Source organism: Natator depressus, chromosome 9 (genome assembly GCF_965152275.1).
Source record: "Natator depressus isolate rNatDep1 chromosome 9, rNatDep2.hap1, whole genome shotgun sequence".
NCBI classification, from domain to species: Eukaryota; Metazoa; Chordata; order Testudines; family Cheloniidae; genus Natator; species Natator depressus.
This window is the reverse complement of record NC_134242.1, coordinates 61,052,388-61,072,723: the sequence shown is the minus strand read 5'-3', so window position 1 is coordinate 61,072,723 and position 20,336 is coordinate 61,052,388. Positions and strand designations below refer to the sequence as shown.

The following is a 20,336-nucleotide window of genomic DNA, read 5'->3' as shown; positions in this document are numbered from 1 at the left end:
TGCAGCACATGGTATTAAAACACTGTGTGATTTCATTATTAACCAATCAGGATGCTTTTACTGTGTTATTAACCAGTTATAGAATGCTTGGTCAGTCATTTTGCTGTGAGAAGCATATATATAGGAATGAGTTTATTTTATTTATATTAAATGAAAACAATGAATTCACACTACAGTGGCTCTTTTGGGCCATGTTGATCGTTGACTTGGCTCCTGATTCACTGAGGTCTGAGTATCACTGCTTTTGAGGTTTCCCATCAAAGTACTGTCCGTCTCTGAGGCTACATAGTTTGTGAAAGCCAAGTGTGCAATTGGAAGGCAGATAGTCCTTCAGTGACAAGTGTGCTGCTTACCGTGGGACTGTCTTGTTTGCCGAAAACAAGAGCCGGGAAGGATGCTGGAAGCTGTGCTTTCATGTTTAGGGGTAGAGCCACTGTTCCCTCTAAGCTGTGCGTGTGTGCGCGCACACACAGATCCTAAACCCCACGCACACAGCAAAACACCGTGCACACAAAAATTTGCCCAGAAGCCCAACAATTTGCACAGAAGAAATTTTTTGCGCACACGGCCTGTCAAAAATTAGAGGGGACATTGTAGCTCACCCTCATGGAAGACAAAGTGCAAGCCGATGCTATTGTCCACGGCACAGTGTGCTTGCTGTGGCATAGTCTGGGTGCCAGAGTCTTTGCGATTCAGCAACCCTGCTCGCTGAAGCTAGCGAACGGCACGACTTTAGAATGGGCTTCAGTGCTGAGCAGCTGGGTTCTTCCCTTCCCAGCTTTTTATGATCAGTTCCACAGCTCTCCCAAAGGCCTGCTCCAAAACCCATCGAGGTCCACAGGAATGTTTCCACTGACTTCAGTAGGCTTTGTATCAGGCACAGTGTAGAGGCTGCTGAGAATGGCTGGGTAGTGATTGAGATGGGGAGCTGCACAGAGACAGGAGAGAGACCCACTGGCATTTCCACCCATTCCTTCCTCTTCCAGGTCTATGCCTGGAATCTTAGCAGACTCTACAAGAGGGAAATCAGAGCTTTTTTCGAGCTGGCCAGAATGCTGTTGCTGGGAAAAACAAAGGAATGTAAGTGATTCAGTGCTGCAGGACGGTGATTGATTTGTAAGTGGGATCCACAGAGGAATTGTACCCCCACTCCCTTCCCCAAACTATCAGTTCCTTGAGTGGGTTTTCCCCTCTCGTCGGTGGGCCAAGTCCTCAGCTTGTGCAAACTGGCAAAACTCCATTGCCTGTAGAGGAGTTACGCTGATTTACACCAGGCGGGCGTCGTATCACCATTTGCTGCAGGTTTTATTCAGTGCTGCTCAGTCACTTCTGAGCTTTGGGGTCTTCGTGGCTTCCCCTCAAGGAATTCACAGATAAATCTCTGCTGTGGGGAGGCATAGGCATTTCTGCAGGCATCAGAGAGCCGGAGAGGCAACGCTGCCTGTTTGTGTGGTAGTGCAGGTGAAGCCCAGAAACATTCTGTGATACTGGTTTTCCCCTGAAGTGTGCTAACCTTTGCCAACCCTGCAAACACAAATGGATGCATAACTTTACTTAGGTGAACAGTGCATTGACTTTAATACACAGCTGATCAAAAAACTACAGCGTCCATAAGGCATGGGAGAGCTCAGGCAGATGCAGAGATCAATATCAAAATGACTCCAAAACAAAGTGTTTCATTTAGATTTTCCCCAACAGAAAAGGGGGGAAAAAAATCCAAGTCCACAATGTGTGGGGAGGAGTGGAAAGGAGCGTTGGGTGAAACCAAGAGTGTTGTGTCATAAATTGCTCCCTGCAATGGGAGGAAGTTGTTTGCACAGTGCTTCATATCGGTCTGATGGTTTCAGTGACTGCTAAGCCATGCTGTTTCCCATTGCTGTCAGGGGCATAGATAGTAAGTAGTAATCTGCTGCAATGGAGCTAAAGTGGAATGAAAGGCACTTTCCATGGCTGTCAGATCTGTTGGTCTACATATATTTTACAACATGCATTGAGGCATTAGGAAAAACATTTCTCCCACAGCATGGTCTGAGGGTGGAGGAATAATTCGTTCCCGAACCCCACTCCAGGTCCTTTGCACTGTTCTCACAATGATGGGCCAAAAAGCAGCCCCTCTATAGCTGGCAAAGAGCCAGTGTGGCCCCTTTCCAGCCTGCAGCCCCTGGTGTAAAGGGAATTCCACCAGGGGAAAAGTTAGGGATTGCTGGGATGGCCTGCATCCCAGCAATCCCTAAAGACCATAGCCAGCGGGGCTGGGAATGCTCTAAATTACACCAGGAGGTAAACTGGATCTAGGATCAGGTCACCGCAATAGTTTTAAACTCCTCAGCTGTTCCTAGGGTCCTCTCCATTAACATCACTGATACAGGCCATGGGTGGGTGCTCGTCTTCCCAGTCATCATTTCCTCTCTGTCCCGTGGTCTGTGATGGAGTCTGTAGGGGCCAAACGGCAATAAGGACTGTCTATTTATTTAAGAGCACGCTACCGAACGTGTGAACCAGCACTTCCTCCTTGATTTTCTCCATCTCTTGGGGGTTAGTGTTTACTGTAAAATATTCCACCTGTGTCCTTTTGCTCCTGATTAGTCAGTGTTGTATTCTTTGGATAGGATCATTAGTGTAGTCACGCTCTGGTGTGGCCGTCATCACCCAGAGACAAAGGGATAGAACAGTGGCTAAAACCACCAACACAATGGCTCTGCTAGTGGAACTCCCGCTGGATCAGCCTGCTGGACATCAGCCTACCCACGTATACCTTTGCTGGTCTCCTGTGGTGCGAGATCCCCACCTCCGGCTCCCTTGGGTGGGCAAATAGCCCATCATCCCTTCTGAATGCAGGTGTGCTCCTGCTTTCCTCTCTATACATCCTTGGTTCCTGAGTCACGTTGGGGTTTTGGTTTTCTTCCCCAAAGCATCACTTCCAACTAACCCCCACTTTCCTTCTGCTGCAGTCACAGTCTCCTTTCCATATTTCCATTCCCTTTACACAGCATCCATTTGACACTGGACTCATTTGGGAAGACTTGGCAGAACTACATTGTTCTTGGCTTTGTTAGATCATTCCCACCCTCTTGATTCCCTGCCACAAGTCCCAGCTGCAGGCAGCAACCTCTACCCTGTCTTCCGAATCTGTGTCCATGGCACCTTCAGTCTACAAAACGTAACTGCCTGCACCTTGCCAGGTCTGTCTTGAATTGCAGGAATCTTTCCAGGCATTTCCTAGCAACACATGGCTTCAGTTATTTCACCTGCCATGGCTGCATCAGATTGGTTCCCCAAAGCTGAATGAATTCTTCCCATTTTATGCTCAGCTGAATAACCGTGTTTTGATCCCAAAGGCTTTGGCAAAGTGATTATGAAAAGCACTTGCGTGCGCAAATGCAGACAAGGTGGCTCACCCATGCAGCCTGTGTCTCAGAGCCTCCTCTCTCCTTGTGCTTACTGTTCTCTGTTAGCTCACAAGCTCCTCAGTGGCTCTCCTTCTCCTCCCATTGCTGGAGAGCTGTCCTTATTCCACTGCACACCAGTGACTTGTCTCCAGTCGGGAGATCCTCACTCTGCTCCAATCCCAGAGCAGTGCATGGTGCACCACAGCCTCATAACCAGCAGAGGGCAGATTCTGGCACAGGCCCTGTGGAAGACTGCCGTACGGCTGCTTTCCTAGGACACTCTCTCCAGTCCCACCTTAGAGGGGGTGTCCAGGGTGCAGCTGCATCACGCAACACACAGGAGATTCTGGGCAGCTCTTTCACCCATAGGGCACCCTAGGGGAGTTGCTGTAAATTAGCCCCCAAGGACTGTCTAAATTATTCCAGGAGTCTGCAGCCCTGGAGGAACCCAGGATTAGCAAAACTCAAAGGTGGTTTAAAACCACTTTAGCCCCCTCTCTCCCCAGACTGCAAGTTCTGTGCTGTGCCTCCTCGAGGAGCTGCACAGCATCTCACCCCAGTTCCCCATAGTCTCTTAGCATCCCCTCTCCCATGTAACGTACAAGATGTGTACAAACTCTGCCAGATGATCTAACAAGGACTGGAGCTATTTCATGTGATCAGCAAAACTGGAAGGGGAAGTTGAGATTATAGAGTTACTTGCTGAACTCAATATAGCTGTTTAAATTCATTTTTCGGGTTACATCAGTACAGCATGTTAGGCCTTATAGAATGATGACTTTAACAATCTGACTAGAATTAATGTTTATAAATAGTCCAGTGTTGTTAGAGCACACTAGAGCACTGCCTTGCTGAATATACCCAGGTGAAAGGCACTGCCGAAATAGCTAAGATACACCCAGGCCAGATCCTGTAATGGGACCCCATGCAGACATAAGGGGCCATACAGATGGGGATCTTTCTATAGAATGGGGTCTATGGAATCATGAAGAGTAGCATTGTAAATGTACATGTAGAGCCACTTTGAAAAAAAAAGTATGTTTCATAAGAGATTTTTTTTTCATTTTTTGTTTTATGATGGAAAATGTTTGTATTGATTTATTTTGTTAGGAGGAGGAGGAGGACATTCCCCATTTCTTATTTTTAATGTTTAATGAGGGGGAGTAAAAAAGGAAGCAGAAGTCCTTCTCTCCCTTCCCCCTGGCTTCCAGTTTTAATCCCCCCCCCTCATTTTTGGGAATGAAGGAGTAAGAAGGAGTGGTGAAATGAAATTTGTTCAGGTGTTTTGTTCCAGAACAGTGTTGGAAAATGAAAACATTTCAATCACTGTGAAATGTTCCTGTGAAAAAATGTCATTGCCCTGGAAAAGCCATTTTTCAATGAAAAAGCTGTCAAAAAAATTTCAACCAAGTCTATTTACATGGAACGTTATGGGGGGAGGGAGGTGGTGGTGCTCCCCAACAGGACCAAGAATTGAGAGACACCTCACCACTACCTGCCATTAGCATGAAGGCATGTTTGCCATGGATCAGCTCCCTGAAACCACCAGCCTATGGCAGCACAAGCGCTGCCTTCCAGGCCCCTGCAGACCTTGCTCTCTGTGTACAGGTTAGGGGTGGTGGGCACACACCAACCCGAAGTACTCCGAGTGTTCCCTGCACCATCCAGGACCTTAATCACTGAACAAACAGACTTATCAGGCTGGCTATTCTCAAAGGAACAGTACCCACCAGCTTGTAAGATTCAACGCAGAACCAGCACTTAAATGTATTTATAGTGAAAACAAGAACAAGTTTATCAAAGTAACAGAAAGTAAGAATATTGAAAAGGAGCACTTACATGTAAAACAAAATTATAAACACACTTTCCAGAGACTAGATTTAACTAGCAGGTTAACCTCCTGGCTAAAGAAGTTTTATCTCACCCAATGTTCTCGTTAGCATTTTTTTCAAGCAAATCTGGTTGAGGCCCCACTTTCATGAATGCAGAGGTGCTGTCCTTTTTCTTCCTCAGTGAAGGGGGCCAGGCTGTCTTCTTTGTCTTCTAGAAATACACCCAGAGTTTGTCATCTTTACCTATGGACAGGTTAATGCCCCATCTCCCCATGGCTTGTTTGTTCCTGTATCTTCCTTTCCTGTTGATTTCACATCTGTTTCTTTACATACGAAGTCAAATGTTAATGGGCATCCATTGTGTTAACTTACAATGCTTAAATTTACTTTCCAGACAGAGAGAGAAATGTTTCTTGACTCCTGTCTGCAGGAACCGGTCTAAGGCGTATCTGGTGACCTGCTTTTCGATTACATGCTTAAGAACATAATTTTCTGGAACAGATACATAACTCCTTACCTGTACCTGTACATACTTTTCACAATGATATTGATGACTAGTGAGACACCAGCTTTCAACTGAGACCTCATATGACCCTCTTTGGTGAGCCAGCATGTACAATCCAGAATCAGGAGAGTCCTGTAACCCATCTGCACCCCCTTGTCAGTTGGTATTAAGGGGTTCTTGGGTCACAGGGTGAGCGTGCCAGACAGTGAACAGAAGCACCTGCCCACAACTGCTGACAGATATCTAATGAGAGACAGGATAGAGGTATATAAAATAACGAACAGTATAGAGAAAGTCAGACACTCCTATTTGCCCTCTCTCATAATACAAGAGCAAGGTGACATTCAATACAAATTGAAAGGCTACACATTTAGAAATCAGAACAGGAAGTCCATTTCAGACAATATGCAGTTATCTGTGGATCTCATTGCCTCAAGACATTATGGAGGCCAAGAAGTAAGCAGGGTTCAAGAAAGGCAGTGCTACTTATATGCAATATCTATAGTTACACTAGGAAGGATAAAAATTCATAGGGATTGTAGCAGGGATGCCCCTTCCTGGGGTGCCCTCCTACAGCCAGCTGCATCATGACCAGTGTGCCTGCCTCAGTTTCCCCTTCATTCACCCATAGAAAGGAATATAGTCTTTCAGTGTCCAATTCGAAGACCCACCTCTAGGCATAGTTTATTTATGTACAGTAAGCTGCAGAATCCTCATGATAAAACCATTCTCCCCCAACCCCCAAAATACAACATGTACAAATCACAGCAGATTTCCATGCCCTCCTCCAGGGGCATCATTTCCAGACCACCCACCCACGAGTCAGTTTGAAGTCTGTTCCCAGTTCTTTCACCCCTATTCCAGGCTTCCATTCTCCAGGCCATCCACCTGAGGGTCACCCAAGCTGCTTCTTTCCCATGACTCCGCTCACCCATGTCAGGTCTTCTGCAAGACAGCTCCCCACCGTGTTCCACTCCCCCAGTCCACTCTGCCTGTGGGTCCTACCTCTGCTCAGGAAACGTCCCTCCAGAGTCAACCCTCTTGTTTCTGGGTGCAGCTTCCCACAGCCCTCCACTCAGGCCTGCAGCAAGGGGGCCTCCTAGCCTCTTCCCTCTTAAAGGGGAGTCAATGACAAGAGTATAAAGGGACTCACACAGTAATGTACCCATGGGTGGAGAAAGTGTCTATCATGAAGGTTTCACACCTTCCTCTGAAGCATCTGCTACTGACTACTATCAGAGATGGGCTGTTGGATTAGCTATACTGTTGGTTTGATCTGGTGTAATATTCTTTTCAGAGTAGCAGCCGTGTTAGTCTGTATTTGCAAAAAGAAAAGGAGTACTTGTGGCACCTTAGAGACTAACCAATTTATTTGAGCATAAGCTTTCGTGAGCTACAGCTCACTTCATCAGATGCATAAAGTGGAAAATACAGTGAGGAGATTTATATACACACAGACCATGAAAAAATACACATTGTAAGGAAAGTGATCACTTAAGATGAGCTATTACCAGCAGGAGAGTGGGGTGAGGGGAGAGAAAACCTTTTGAAGTGATAATCAAGGTGGGCCAATTCCAGCAAATTTCCAGGAGTTAACAAGAACGTCTGAGGAATAGTGGGGGGAGGGGGGGAAATAAACAAGGGGAAATAGTTTTACTTAGTATAATGACTCAACCACTCCCAGTCTCTATTCAAGCCTAAGTTAAATTGTAGCCAATTTGCAAATTAATTCCAATTCAGCAGTCTCTCGTTGGAGTCTATTTTCGACTTTTTTTGTTGAAGAATAGTCACTTTTAGATCAGAAATCGAGTGATCAGAGAGATTGAAGTGTTCTACGACTGGTTTATGAATGTTATAATTCTTGACATCTGATTTGTGTCCATTTATTCTTTTACATAGAGACTGTCCAGTTTGACCAATGTACATGGCAGAGGGGCATTGCTGGCACATGATGGCATATATCACATTGGTAGATGTGCAGGTGAACGAGCCTCTGATAGTGTGGCTGATGTGAGTAGGCCCTATGATGGTGTCCCGTGAATAGATATGTGGGCACAGTTGGCAACGGGCTTTGTTGCAAGAATAGGTTCCTGGGTTAGTGGTTCTGTTATGTGGTGTGTGGTTGCTGGTGAGTATTTGCTTCAGATTGGGGGGCTGTCTGTAGGCAAGGACTGGCCTGTCTCCCAAGATTTGTGAGAGTGATGGGTCGTCCTTCAGGATAGGTTGTAGATCCTTGATAATGTGTTGGAGAGGTTTTAGTTCGGGGCTGAAGGTGACGGCTAGTGGCGTTCTGTTATTTTCTTTGTTGGGCCTGTCCTGTAGTAGGTGACTTCTGGGAACTCTTCTGGCTCTGTCAATCTGTTTCTTCACTTCCGCAGGTGGGTATTGTAGTTGTAAGAATGCTTGATAGAGATCTTGTAGGTGTTTGTCTGAGGGGTTGGAGCAAATGCGGTTGTATCGTAGAGCTTGGCTGTAGACAATGGATCATGTGGTGTGGTCTGAGTGAAAGCTGGAGGCATGTAGGTAGGAATAGCGGTCAGTAGGTTTCCGGTATAGGGTGGTGCTTATGTGACCATCATTTATTAGCACTGTAGTGTCCAGGAAGTGGATCTCTTGTGTGGACTGGACCAGGCTGAGGTTGATGGTGGGATGGAAATTGTTGAAATCATGGTGGAATTCCTTAAGGGCTTCTTTTCCATGGGTCCAGATGATGAAGATGTCATCAATATAGCGCAAGTAGAGTAGGGGTGTTAGGGGACGAGAGCTGAGGAAGCGTTGTTCTAAGTCAGCCATAAAAATGTTGGCATACTGTGGGGCCATGCGGGTACCCATAGCAGTGCCGCTGATTTGAAGGTATACATTGTCCCCAAATGTGAAATAGTTATGGGTGAGGACAAAGTCACAAAGTTCAGCCACCAGGTTTGCCGTGACATTATCAGGGATAGTGTTCCTGATGGCTTGTAGTCCATCTTTGTGTGGAATGTTGGTGTAGAGGGCTTCTACATAGTGGCCAGGATGGTGTTTTCAGGAAGATCGCCGATGGATTGTAGTTTCCTCAAGAAGTCATCTTGTGTTCCTTAGGGATTAGCATTGCCACGAGCTGGGTATCTAGAAGGCACTTTTTGGTCAAAACAGACACTGATGTGTAGGTGGGAGTGAGCCATAAAATTTATTGACACAAGATTCGTATGAGCATGGTACTGAGGATCAGTAGAGCAATTGGTGAGGTGCACGAGTCTCTCTGGACTGGAACCACAATAATATAGCATAGCACTAGTTGGTTTCTGCTGCACTGAGGTGTGGATCGAAAGCTTTACCCAGTCTCCACACACCTGCTCTGGGAATGGGTTGGGCAAACATAACACACCCATACACAAAATAGAACCTGTGTACTCCATATGCCTCTTACCTCCCCACTGGGCCGTCTGGGCTGCTGCAGAATGTTTTTAATTGTGAAGGGAAAAACCCTCAGTGGCTGTTATCCCAACGCAGTCAGCGAAGTCGCTGTGGCTTCCAGTGCGATCCCCCTTTTACAATTCCATGTGCTATGTACAAGCCAGCCACTGGTACACTATCAGGTTTCAGAGTAGCAGCCATGTTAGTCTGTATTCGCAAAAAGAAAAGGAGTACTTTGGCACCTTAAAGACTAACCAATTTATTTGAGCATAAGCTTTCGTGAGCTACAGTTCACTTCATCGGATGACTGTATTTTCCACTGAATGCATCCGATGAAGTGAACTGTAGCTCACGAAAGCTTATGCTCAAATAAATTGGTTAGTCTCTAAGGTGCCACAAGTACTCCTTTTCTTTTTGGTATAATATTGTCATCCCAATGCCTGGAGTTACTGTACATCCAAATTGACCTATGCCACATTTGAAACCTTCATTATTTGTATTTCAGTAGCACCCACAGGCCCCCCAAGTGAAATCAGAGCCCCATTGCACTAGGGTTATGCATACACATAGTAAGAGATGGTTCTTGCCCTAAACAGACAAGGCAGACAACGGGTATCATATAAGAATGGACTCACCATTGGCATATGCCCTCATGGCTGGGCTGTCCTCATCTAGCACCTCCTGCAGAGCATTGCTCCAGTCCTGCAGGGTCTACCTCTTCTCAGATCTCAGCCCTCTAGTCAGGTCACTTATAGCCTCACCTCTTGCAGGGTATCAACATCCCAAATCAACAGTGTCCAGCACAAAGCTAGTCACTCATAAGAGCCTTCCTCCCCTCCTAGGCTCCTCTTCAATCCCACGCTTCTAGGAACCTGCTACCCTGAAAGGCTTGTCCTCAGCCCACCATGGGCTTAAGTTTTCAGTCTCTCTGGGTTCTGGCCAACTCCCACTTCCTCTTTGGGAACACTGACCCACAGCACTGCTTCCCCTAGAGCCTTGCCCCTGTTTGAGGGCCCACCACAGGACTAGCTCCCTCCGTAACTTCCCCTAGTAACCTTTTCCCAGCAAGGAGGAACCCTAGGCCCCATCTCTTCTTTATCTCTTCCCTAAGCCTAGAGCCTCAATTTCAGTCTACCTCCAAGGCCATTTACCTGTGGGTTGGCCTTCTTTCAGACCCCCTCCAGGGATTGCTTTTACCCCTATTGCCCCCTGCATCAGGGTGCAAACTTCCTCCTGAAGCCATTTGTTACCTAGTGAGCACTCTCAGCCTTTTGTGCAAACCCTCTTTCAGCTGGGTCCCATCATTACTCAAGGCCACCTGATCCCACATCAGTTAGGATCAGCTGGGAGGGCAGCTGATCTTCACAGGCAGGGCTAAGCCTGGATTCTCTTAAAGGGCCAGCCAGCCCATGATAGGCCTGGATTTCTCCCCGTTTCACAGATGGATATTGTGACTGAATGCACCCCTACAGTCACACCTTGCACAGTACTGTAATCTTTGTACAAAATATGCCTTGTGAGGTAGCATTTGAAAACTAATAATTCCCTGGCCAATAATACCTTGATAAAATGTACATAGCAACATTATATGTAAAGTTATGAATTCCCCCTGTATGATGTTAGCACATGTTCAAACCCACCTAGCCCTGGCTATGCAGAAGTTGTTAAACAACTCTGTCCTAACCAAAGAAATGTGTGTTTACCTCAATTTACATATTACATAGTAAACAGGGCGCTTGGGCAGCAAGAGGGGGTAAACCTGTTAAAAACAAAGGACAAGCTAATACCTCTGACCAGGTGTCATCAAAGTTGATTGGCAGTCACCTTAATGCAATGTATGTTCAAATAGATGGATTATAGTTTCTTAATGTTTTTTCAGTCCATCCAATACAAGCCCAGCTGAAAGCATTTTGCTAATTTACCCTTTGGGTTTTAGGTCTTTTGAAAAATCTGGTTCCAGTTGTGATTTGCCTGTGGCAGATCTGGGAATAGAAGCCCAAATCCTGGTGTACTTTTAGCCATGTGCCCCTTACCTCAGGGACCCAGTAACCACCCCTTTGTCAAGAAGCCAGACCGCACAGCTCTCTCCATTTTGTTTATGCAAGAGTGTTCCACCAATGTCACCTGTAAGGTGGAGAGGTAGTATTCTGGTCAGATCCAATTTACCTTGCTGCAGCTTGCATAATCCAGTGCAAACTTTCTAAAGCTGTTCTGTGCCTCACCAATAAGGAGCTAGATTTATCAGCTGCGATTCTGCAACCAGCCAGTCCAGGAGAGCTGGGATTCTGCTTTGGCTCATCTGAGTCACATTGTCTAAAGTATGTAGTTAAAAGGGAGAGAGAACTTGCCTCTTAGTGACTCCAATACACAGCCACAGCATTTCCTGAGGAAACTTGGCCCATTTTCTCATCCAAAGAAGAAATCCTGCAAAGAAGCGATGAACATTCTGGCAGAGAGCCATGAGAATTAGCAATGGGGACAGCAATCAGCGCGAGCCGAGGTTTACTAGATGCTGTGGTCAGATTCAGTTTCCTGAAGAAAGGCAAACGCACTTATTTAAATAAAAGGATTAGCAAAACCAGTCCAGAAGGCAAAGAGACCGCCATTTCCAAGCAAGTGCTTTTAATGCTGTGGGGTAATAATAGAAAGCAAAGCTTGTCTTTACCAGCAGCACTGCAGCTGTTAAAAATGGAGAGACCTGTTGGGTGAGGAGTTAGCTTTATTATTTAAGAAGTCCTTTATGAAAAGAGACTCATTAAAAATAATAAAGGATGGTATCGGTTATGAGTAACAGCAGGGCTGTATAATCCTGGTTTTGTAATTTATATCGGTGACTTCCTTTTAGCGGTTCACTGATCTTTTTTTCAATGGCTGTATACATGTAATAAAAAGCTAGTAATTAAAATAATGACAGGAAACAGAGACTCTGGGAAACCAATTGTGGTTACAGCAGGAGTCTTTGAGGGCTTTGTACCTGGCATGAGGCCGCAGGGAATCATTCACGTGTGTGTAGCTCATCTTGAGGCAAGATGACCTCATTGCTAAGGCACTGGCCTGGGAATCTGTGTTCTGTTCCAGCTCCAGCAGAGACCTTCATTGTGAACATGGGCAAGTCTATCGGCTGAAAGTGGCTGCTGAGTGGGGTGCACAGCAGAATGCTCCAGTTGTTGTTGGAATAATTGCTGTACACATCAGTGTGGTTCAGTCTCTCCTGTCTCCAGGCATATATTGCTAAAGTCCTGTCTGCACAAGGAGACATTTTTTAAAAAATCTGCTCTCGCTGGTGCAATGCTTAAAATGGCAGTGAGAACTGGCAGCGTATCTACTGCAGGGCTCTTGGCATTGCTGGAACTCAGCTCATGTTAATGATGGTGGGAATTTTTAGAAAAAAAAAGGCTAACTTGGCTTCCAATTCTTTGCCTGTTGTATCCATCTGCTTCTGAAGAGGGTGCATCTCGTACTCCACCCTCTGTTGCTCTCTACACAGATTTACCCAGGATATCTTGGAAACGCTACAGGAGCAAAAAGGGAGAAAAAAAATTAGGGGGGCCGTGTCTCATGCAAGCTCATGCTCCGTATAATTGCTTACAGAGCTCAGAAACTACTCCCAATGTCTGCATCTCTACATTACTAACCTGTGCTTGGCTCAGAAAATCAGGAACATACTGCCTCAAATAGTGGCTGACAATAATGGATACCATAGGAGAAGTCAACCAACCTCATCACTTAGAGCTAGTCAGAAGAATACTGATGGAACTTTTTTTTTTTCTGGAATACGGTGAAATTGATCTGTTTTGCGGAGAGCGTTCGATTTTTGACAAAGTTCTGACGAAACCCAGTTAGCATTCCATTGGAAACCTGCCTGGCTTCCTGCCAGCTTGCCTGTCTGGCTCCTTGGCAGCCCATCTCATGGGTTAATGAGGAGCCAGAAGCCTGGAAACCTTGGGAATCCTGACTCCAAGACTTGTGGCTTCTCGGTAGCATTGGATCCCAGGGTATCCAAAGTCTGGGGCAGCCTCCAGGAGGACTGCCCCAAAGCTAGGGCCTTGTTCCCTTTCAGGCAGAATTTTGAAATGTTTGGTTTTCATCCCAAATGGGATCAAAACCAGATTTCAAAATACTGAAATCCTCTGCAACACAGAGTTGCTGTAGTCTGTACAGCGCTGCTCATTCCCAGTGTAGCTTGCCGTTTGTGCAATGCTAATAGATCAGTGGCTTCATGTGGTGTGATCTGACACTGAGGAAGAGAAGGTGGCCAGGGAGGTGTGACAGAACTCCCCCCCCCCCCCCCCCGCAACAGGGATTAACCCACAAAGGCATCCATATTTTGTCAGATCTCCTTTGAGATTCCTTCTCAACAGCAGATTGCACTCTGCAGAGGTGGTGTCCCCAAGTTTCCTGTGCACTGCGCTACAGAGATGTGGATCTGGGTAATCTCTTATTGAAAGTATTGTATTCCCGCAAAAGGGAGAATCCCTCCAAGTGTTGTGGATTCACAGGAGAAGCCAGCAGTTCCTGCTTACAGCTGGGAGTCCCCATTTTTGAGCAAGCCTGGATGCTTGCACTATGTAATACAGCACCATACAGGGGCAGCAATGCAGGGCTGCAGTCACCCAGTGAAATGATTGAGAGCCTGAAGTGCTAGGTTATACTTTCCCTATTCCTTTATTTTCCTTGCTCTTCCCTGCCCTCAGTAGGAGGGTGTTGATTTCCCTTGGATTGCAACAAGAATTTTTCAAGACCGGAAATTCAAGCCTGGAAAAAAGAATGGATAGAAGACTGAACCCCAGCATCAGTCTGCAACCCACACCTACCACTCCACATCCATAAGTGATGCGGTGATAAAGCAATCTCCCAGTCACACCCTATGTCTCACCATCTATTTGTCTCAACTGGCTCTTGGGGCAGTGAATTCTTTGGGCTGACTGCATGCTACATAAAGAATTCTAAATGTACTGCCCTTTGATTTCAAGCATCCCTTTGTTCTCATGTTATGGAATAAGGTTAAAAGAAGGAACTGCACAGTTTTCACTTAGCTATCACTGAATAGTTCAGTCTTCTATCCATTCTTTTTTCCAGGCTTGAATTTCCTGTCTTGCTTTTTTTTTTTTTTTTAATGAAGTAAAATGTCATTCCTTTATCATACTCTTTATGCAGAGATTGGTTGAGAAGCTTTTGTGTCGTGTTAGAAAATTCTTCTGGTGATTTTTGCAAAACTGAAATAATAGGGTTTGGGGTTTCTTTGTTATTTCTTGAGACAGAGAGCTAGATAAGCAAGACTTGCCCAGATCTCTAATCACCTTTGTTGTCCTTCTCTGAACGTTTAGAACCTCAGCTAAACCTTTTCCAAAGAAAGGTGGCCAAAAGTAAACACGGTCCATCCTGTATGCAGAAAGAGTAGGACTCTGAGATGGTTACTCTAGGTGTCCCAGATTTTTAAAGCTAGCTCCTCAGCTGGTATAAATCAGCATAGCACTATTGACGTCAGTGGAGTTGGGTTGATTTTTTAGGGCTGGCTGGAAAGTGTTCATGTTTATTCACGCAGAAAGTTTCAGTAAAAACAAACCGGTTTTTGTTTGGGTTTTTTGTTGAAATTTTCTGCTGAAAATTTCAACTTTTTGTCCCAAAATGGCCAAAACAATGTAAACTTAGGGCCAAAACCTGAAAAGATGTTCAGTTTTCAGAGGAAAATTTTTGGTTTTACGTCGATCAGAAAAAATTGAGGAAAGCAGTAACTTTCCATGAAAATTGTTGTTTGATCTAAAACCCTATTCTCCATCAAAAAAAGTTCTGATGGAAAATTTTCAACCGGTTTTACTGATTTATACCAACTGGAGGATCCCCATAGCATCCAGGATTTCTCATTCCCGATTTTCTTACATCCGTACTACTGCTGAGTAGCAAGGGGATAAGTGGCACTGGAAGGAGAGCAATAGAGGAGAAGGGTGATAACAGGAGAGAGAAAGAGAAATGAGACCACAATAGGACGTCCACTGGAATCTGTGTCTTGTGTCAATCAGGCAGTAAGGGCTGGCTTCCTTAAAGCCAACTGGGCCATATGGAAGCAGCAGGCTTAACAGGGAAGGGCTAAATCACCTAACCGTAACGTCAGAGAACAGATTAGGTCTATGAGAGCTGAGAGTTAAGCTTATGACCATAGGTGAAAGCCTTGTGCAGAATAGGCGGGAGATCCCTTCTTCAACTTTTTACTCCCTTGTTTACATCCCTTTCAAAGTTGCAGTAAGACTTATGCATTCTCACTCCTGGTCCCCCTTGACTTTTTTAATATGGCTGTCCCACTGCGTATAGTACTCTGATTCAATTCAACTAATACCCAGACCCTCCCATCATGTGTGCCTGATTGGCTGAGTGAGTGGATGAATAGCTATAGGTGGTCATCTCTATGGTTGACATGTTGATCATCCATGGCTACTGTGTCACAGCTTGGAGATGGAGAGAAGCAAAGAGATACAAGTAAATACAAAAGCCTTCAGAAGTTATGTCTGTTCCAGGTTTTCAAGAAGTTCTAGACAAGCAGGTGCTCTGTGGGAGCAGACAGCACCCTCGGCTCTGTCTCGCTGACAACAGAGAAGGGGAAGAGGATGAACTGGACAGAGGAAATGTTGTCGAAGTAAGGAACTGAGAGTTAATAAAAGAAGATGGGACTTGTGTTTTAGAAAGGTGGCTATGGAATATGCAGAAATCCAATACTGGTTCCTCTCCTCCCTTCTGTCCATGAATTAATGGCGCAGAGTTGTTCTCTACCTGTAACAGGCGCAGATTGCCTAAGCACATACTTCAAGCACTTGTCTCCTAGGCACTACATGGAGTCTACTTCGAGGGGACACAATCAAATTTAGGGTTTTTTTGGTTGTTTAGGGTGTTTTTTTTTTAACTGAACAAAGAGAATGAGGCAACCTGCTTCTTCTCCGACCCTAGCTCAGTATTTGTGAGAGAGCTTTCTGATTGTGACACCCAGATGTAGATTTCAGGCGGGGATTTCCCAACATAGGTGTGTGGAAGGATAGAGTCGGGGCTCTGAGCTGAGCTCCTGCATGATGGCATACATGTCTGGGGGCAGCACAGAGGAGGATTAATCAAGAGCACCTCCTAGTTACTATCAGAACATGCAGTGGGTGTGGCATCTTAAAGAGGGACAGGGCCATGAACAGAGCTCTAGTGACCTGATCAGGTCACCTAACATAGAGTCACTTGAGAATAGAGCTGGGCAAAAATTTTCAGCCGAAAAGCACAGATTTGATGGCACCAAAACATTTTGCCAATTTCATGCTAGTTTCACCCAATTGTTTGTCAGAAAGAAAACCTAACCCCCCCCCCCCCCCAAAAAAAAAAAAAAAAGGTCAGAATGTTTCATTTTGACATTTTCAGAATGAAACATTTCAATTTTTTGGCTCAAAAGGACTTTTTGTTTCCAAGTTTCCTTTAATTTTATTTTTTGTAATTAAAAAATGTTTAAAACTGAAAACATTTAATTCAACCCCATTTTTTTTCCAATTTACCAAAAATTCAGAAAAAAACCTCTTTTCAGTTCAACCTAAAACAATCTTTTATAACTTTTCAGAGTTACCAGCAAACCGAAAAAATCCATTATTCACCCAGCTCTCCGGGAGAAGCACAATTCCAGACTGGAAATGTAAAATGGGGGCAGGCCCTCAGGCACACAGACTCATGGAGAACTTGCTGCACTTTGGGCCTCCAAACCTTTGCCTGTGGTTTTTCCTGAACACCCTCCTTGGCCTGAAGCAGGCCACAGTGTTTTATTTATTCCATGCTGCTGAGATCAAACAGGGTACCACAGTGGCCATGTGTACAGATCCAGCCGCAGTAAAACTTGCTCCAGATTAAAAGGCTTCATGTACAGTAGATCTGGGAATGCCAAAACAGTGTGGCAATTTGCACAGCAATACTCTAAATTCTCCTGCTGTTGCCTGGGAGTAGTGACCTTGAAGCTCTGAGGACAGGAGGAAAGACTGAGGCATGCTAGGTGGGAGACAGTATTTAATGGTGTGTGTAATGTGTCTGATTGTTTCTAAGCAGATGCTGGAGCAGGTGTTGAGGGAGCTGCAACCCCTGTGCATTGCGGAGCAGAGGTTTATTGAGAAATTCTTTATGCTGAGCCAGGATGCTGCAGACCAAGAGGAGCCAGGGGTAAGCCAGCTAAGTGAGCCATTGATCCTACCATCAGAGAGTTAACCCTTTGGGAACAAGGAGCTGAAATTAACCTGATGCTTGAGCAATTTCTTATCTAACTTAGCATATGACTGTGTCCCTAAGCTTGTATATGGAGTTGTAGAGTGAGGCACTACTGCTTCTGCTGAGTTGACACACAAAATTTATCTTCTACCCTCCAAGTGGGAGAATGGGAAGCTGGAGGGGAGGGATAGGATACAGAAGGACCTAGACAAATTGGAGGATTGGGCCAAAAGAAATCTGATGAGGTTCAATAAGGATAAGTGCAGGGTCCTGCACTTAGGATGGAAGAATCCAATGCACCGCTACAGACTAGGGACCGAATGGCTAGGCAGCAGTTCTGCGGAAAAGGACCTAGGGGTGACAGTGGACGAGAAGCTGGATATGAGTCAACAGTGTGCCCTTGTTGCCAAGAAGGCCAATGGCATTTTGGGATGTATAAGTAGGGGCATAGCCAGCAGATCGAGGGACGTGATCGTTCCCCTCTATTTGACACTGGTGAGGCCTCATCTGGAGTACTGTGTCCAGTTTTGGGCCCCACACTACAAGAAGGATGTGGATAAATTGGAGAGAGTCCAGCGAAGGGCAACAAAAATGATTAGGGGTCTAGAGCACATGACTTATGAGGAGAGGCTGAGGGAGCTGGGATTGTTTAGTCTGCAGAAGAGAAGAATGAGGGGGGATTTGATAGCTGCTTTCAACTACCTGAAAGGTTCCAAAGAGGATGGCTCTAGACTGTTCTCAATGGTAGCAGATGACAGAACGAGGAGTAATGGTCTCAAGTTGCAATGGGGGAGGTTTAGATTGGATATTAGGAAAAACTTTTTCACTAAGAGGGTGGTGAAACACTGGAATGCGTTACCTAGGGAGGTGGTAGAATCTCCTTCCTTAGAGGTTTTTAAGGTCAGGCTTGACAAAGCCCTGGCTGGGATGATTTAACTGGGAATTGGTCCTGCTTCGAGCAGGGGGTTGGACTAGATGACCTTCTGGGGTCCCTTCCAACCCTGATATTCTATGATTCTATGATTCTATGAATGGAAGTCTCTCGAGGAATGGTACTCTCCCTCCCCCCACCATTCTTTCTTTCAGCTACCTGCCGCAAGCAAGGGAGGAAAGGATGCAGCGTTTCCTGAGAAGTCTCATTGGCCCAAGACTAAGACCGAGTACGTGGATAAGTGTGATCTGTCGTTTGTGTCCCTGGGAGTTTGTGTCTGAGGAATTGGCTGAACATGACAAGGGGGTTTTGTCTCATGACTGTGGTGATTTCATACCTCTCCACCCTTCATCAGGCATTTCAGGAGACACACCCCAAGAGCACGCATTTTTGCAGCACCTAGCACAATGGTCTCCTAGTCCATGATAAATTTATGGAGGGGATGGTATGATTGCCTACAATAGCATATGGCCCATCCACGTCTGCTATTAGCATATATTGCCAATGGCTGCTTATGGGACACTAGATGGGGAGGGTTCTGAGAATTCATTCCCAGGTGTCTGGCTGGTGGGTCTTGCCCGCATGCTCAGGGTCTAACCAATCACCATATTTGGGGTCAGGAAGGAATTTTCTCCCAGGTCAGAGTGGCAGAGACCCTAGGGTTTTTCACCTTGCTCTGCGGCATGGGGCATGGGTCACTTGCAGGTGTGAACTAGAGTAAATGGTGGATTCTCTGTAACTTGAAGTCTTTAAATCAAGATTTGAGGACTTCAGTACCTCAGCCAGAGGTTATGTGACTATTACAGCAATTGGTCAATGAGGTTCTGTGGCCTGTAATATGCAGGAGGTCAGACTGGAGATGGTCACGGTGGTCCTTTCTGGCTTTAAAGCTTATGAGTCTTTGAGATTAGAGCTCCTAAGCACTACTGTAATACAAATAACAGACAGACAGCCTGCATCTTAGTGGAGTATTTGGACATGCAAAGTAGATCTATCATTTTTGTCCCCTCTGTGGCAGTGACCTGGGAGCAGAGCTGGTTAGAAAATGGAATTTCTCTTCCATGGGAAATTGACACTTTGAAATTTGCTTTCATTCTGAATCGGAACGAAAGTTGAAATTTACCACACAAATTCCAAAAATAATTGTATTTGGAATGATCAAATGTTTCATTCCCATTATGTCAAAACATTGTAATAAAAGAAGAGCTCGGTGTAGCTCAAAAGCTTGTCTCTTTCACCAACAGAAGTTAGACCAATAAAAGATATCACCTTGTCTCTCTATTACATACAAATACACATAACATTAAATATAATACAGTACACTCCCACTTATCCAAATGCCCTTTATCCAAAAATCCTAATTATCTGAATCCACAGTGTGTCCCCCATGTAGCACCATAGTTAATCATACACTCATAACTTCTCAATTAGCCTCTTAGCACCTGTTAGTGCTGATCAACAACTTTGTATAGCAGCTACCTGCAGTTACTGAGGCCATGTCTACACTACCCGCCAGATTGGCGGGTAGTGATCGATCTATCGGGGATCAATTTATTGCGCCTAGTGTAGACGCAATAAATCGATCCCCAATCGCTCTGCCATTGACTCCGGAACTCCTCCACAGCACGAGGCAGAAGCGGAGTCGACGGGGGAGCGGCGGCCGTCGATCTCGCGCCGCGAGGACGCAAAGTAAGTGATTCTAAGTCGATCTAAGATACGTCGACTTCAGCTACGCTATTCTCGTAGCTGAAGTTGCATATCTTAGATCGATTTCCCCCCTCCCCTTCCCCCAGTGTAGACCAGACCTGAGATCTAATCCTGTTTCAGCAACAGCAGCAGCTTAGCAGGACAGTTATGACTAAATCAGAATTAAATTATGACCACAGTGGTTTTAATACAATTTTGGTGTTTTAATAAACTCAGTAAAGTTTGTAATTTATTATAGAGTAAAAAAACCAAGTACAGTATTAAGCCAACATCAGCTTTACACCCTTTGGTCTACATATTTCCACATCAGTGATGCTGCAGCTCAACAGCACTTCCAGTTATCCAAAAGTTCTGGCTGTCCT

At 45.3% G+C, this 20,336-nt stretch overlaps 1 protein-coding gene across 1 annotated transcript in view; it reads left to right on the top strand.

Moving 5' to 3' along the window:
* LOC141993531 (exocyst complex component 1-like) overlaps positions 1–20,336 on the top strand; it is a 75,960-nt gene that overhangs the window by 45,482 nt on the left and 10,142 nt on the right. The window contains exons 10-13 of the mRNA XM_074963076.1: positions 987–1,080; positions 15,635–15,753; positions 17,181–17,291; positions 18,423–18,496. Coding sequence (XP_074819177.1) covers positions 987–1,080; positions 15,635–15,753; positions 17,181–17,291; positions 18,423–18,496 — 398 coding nt within the window. The remainder of the gene's footprint in view (positions 1–986; positions 1,081–15,634; positions 15,754–17,180; positions 17,292–18,422; positions 18,497–20,336) is intronic.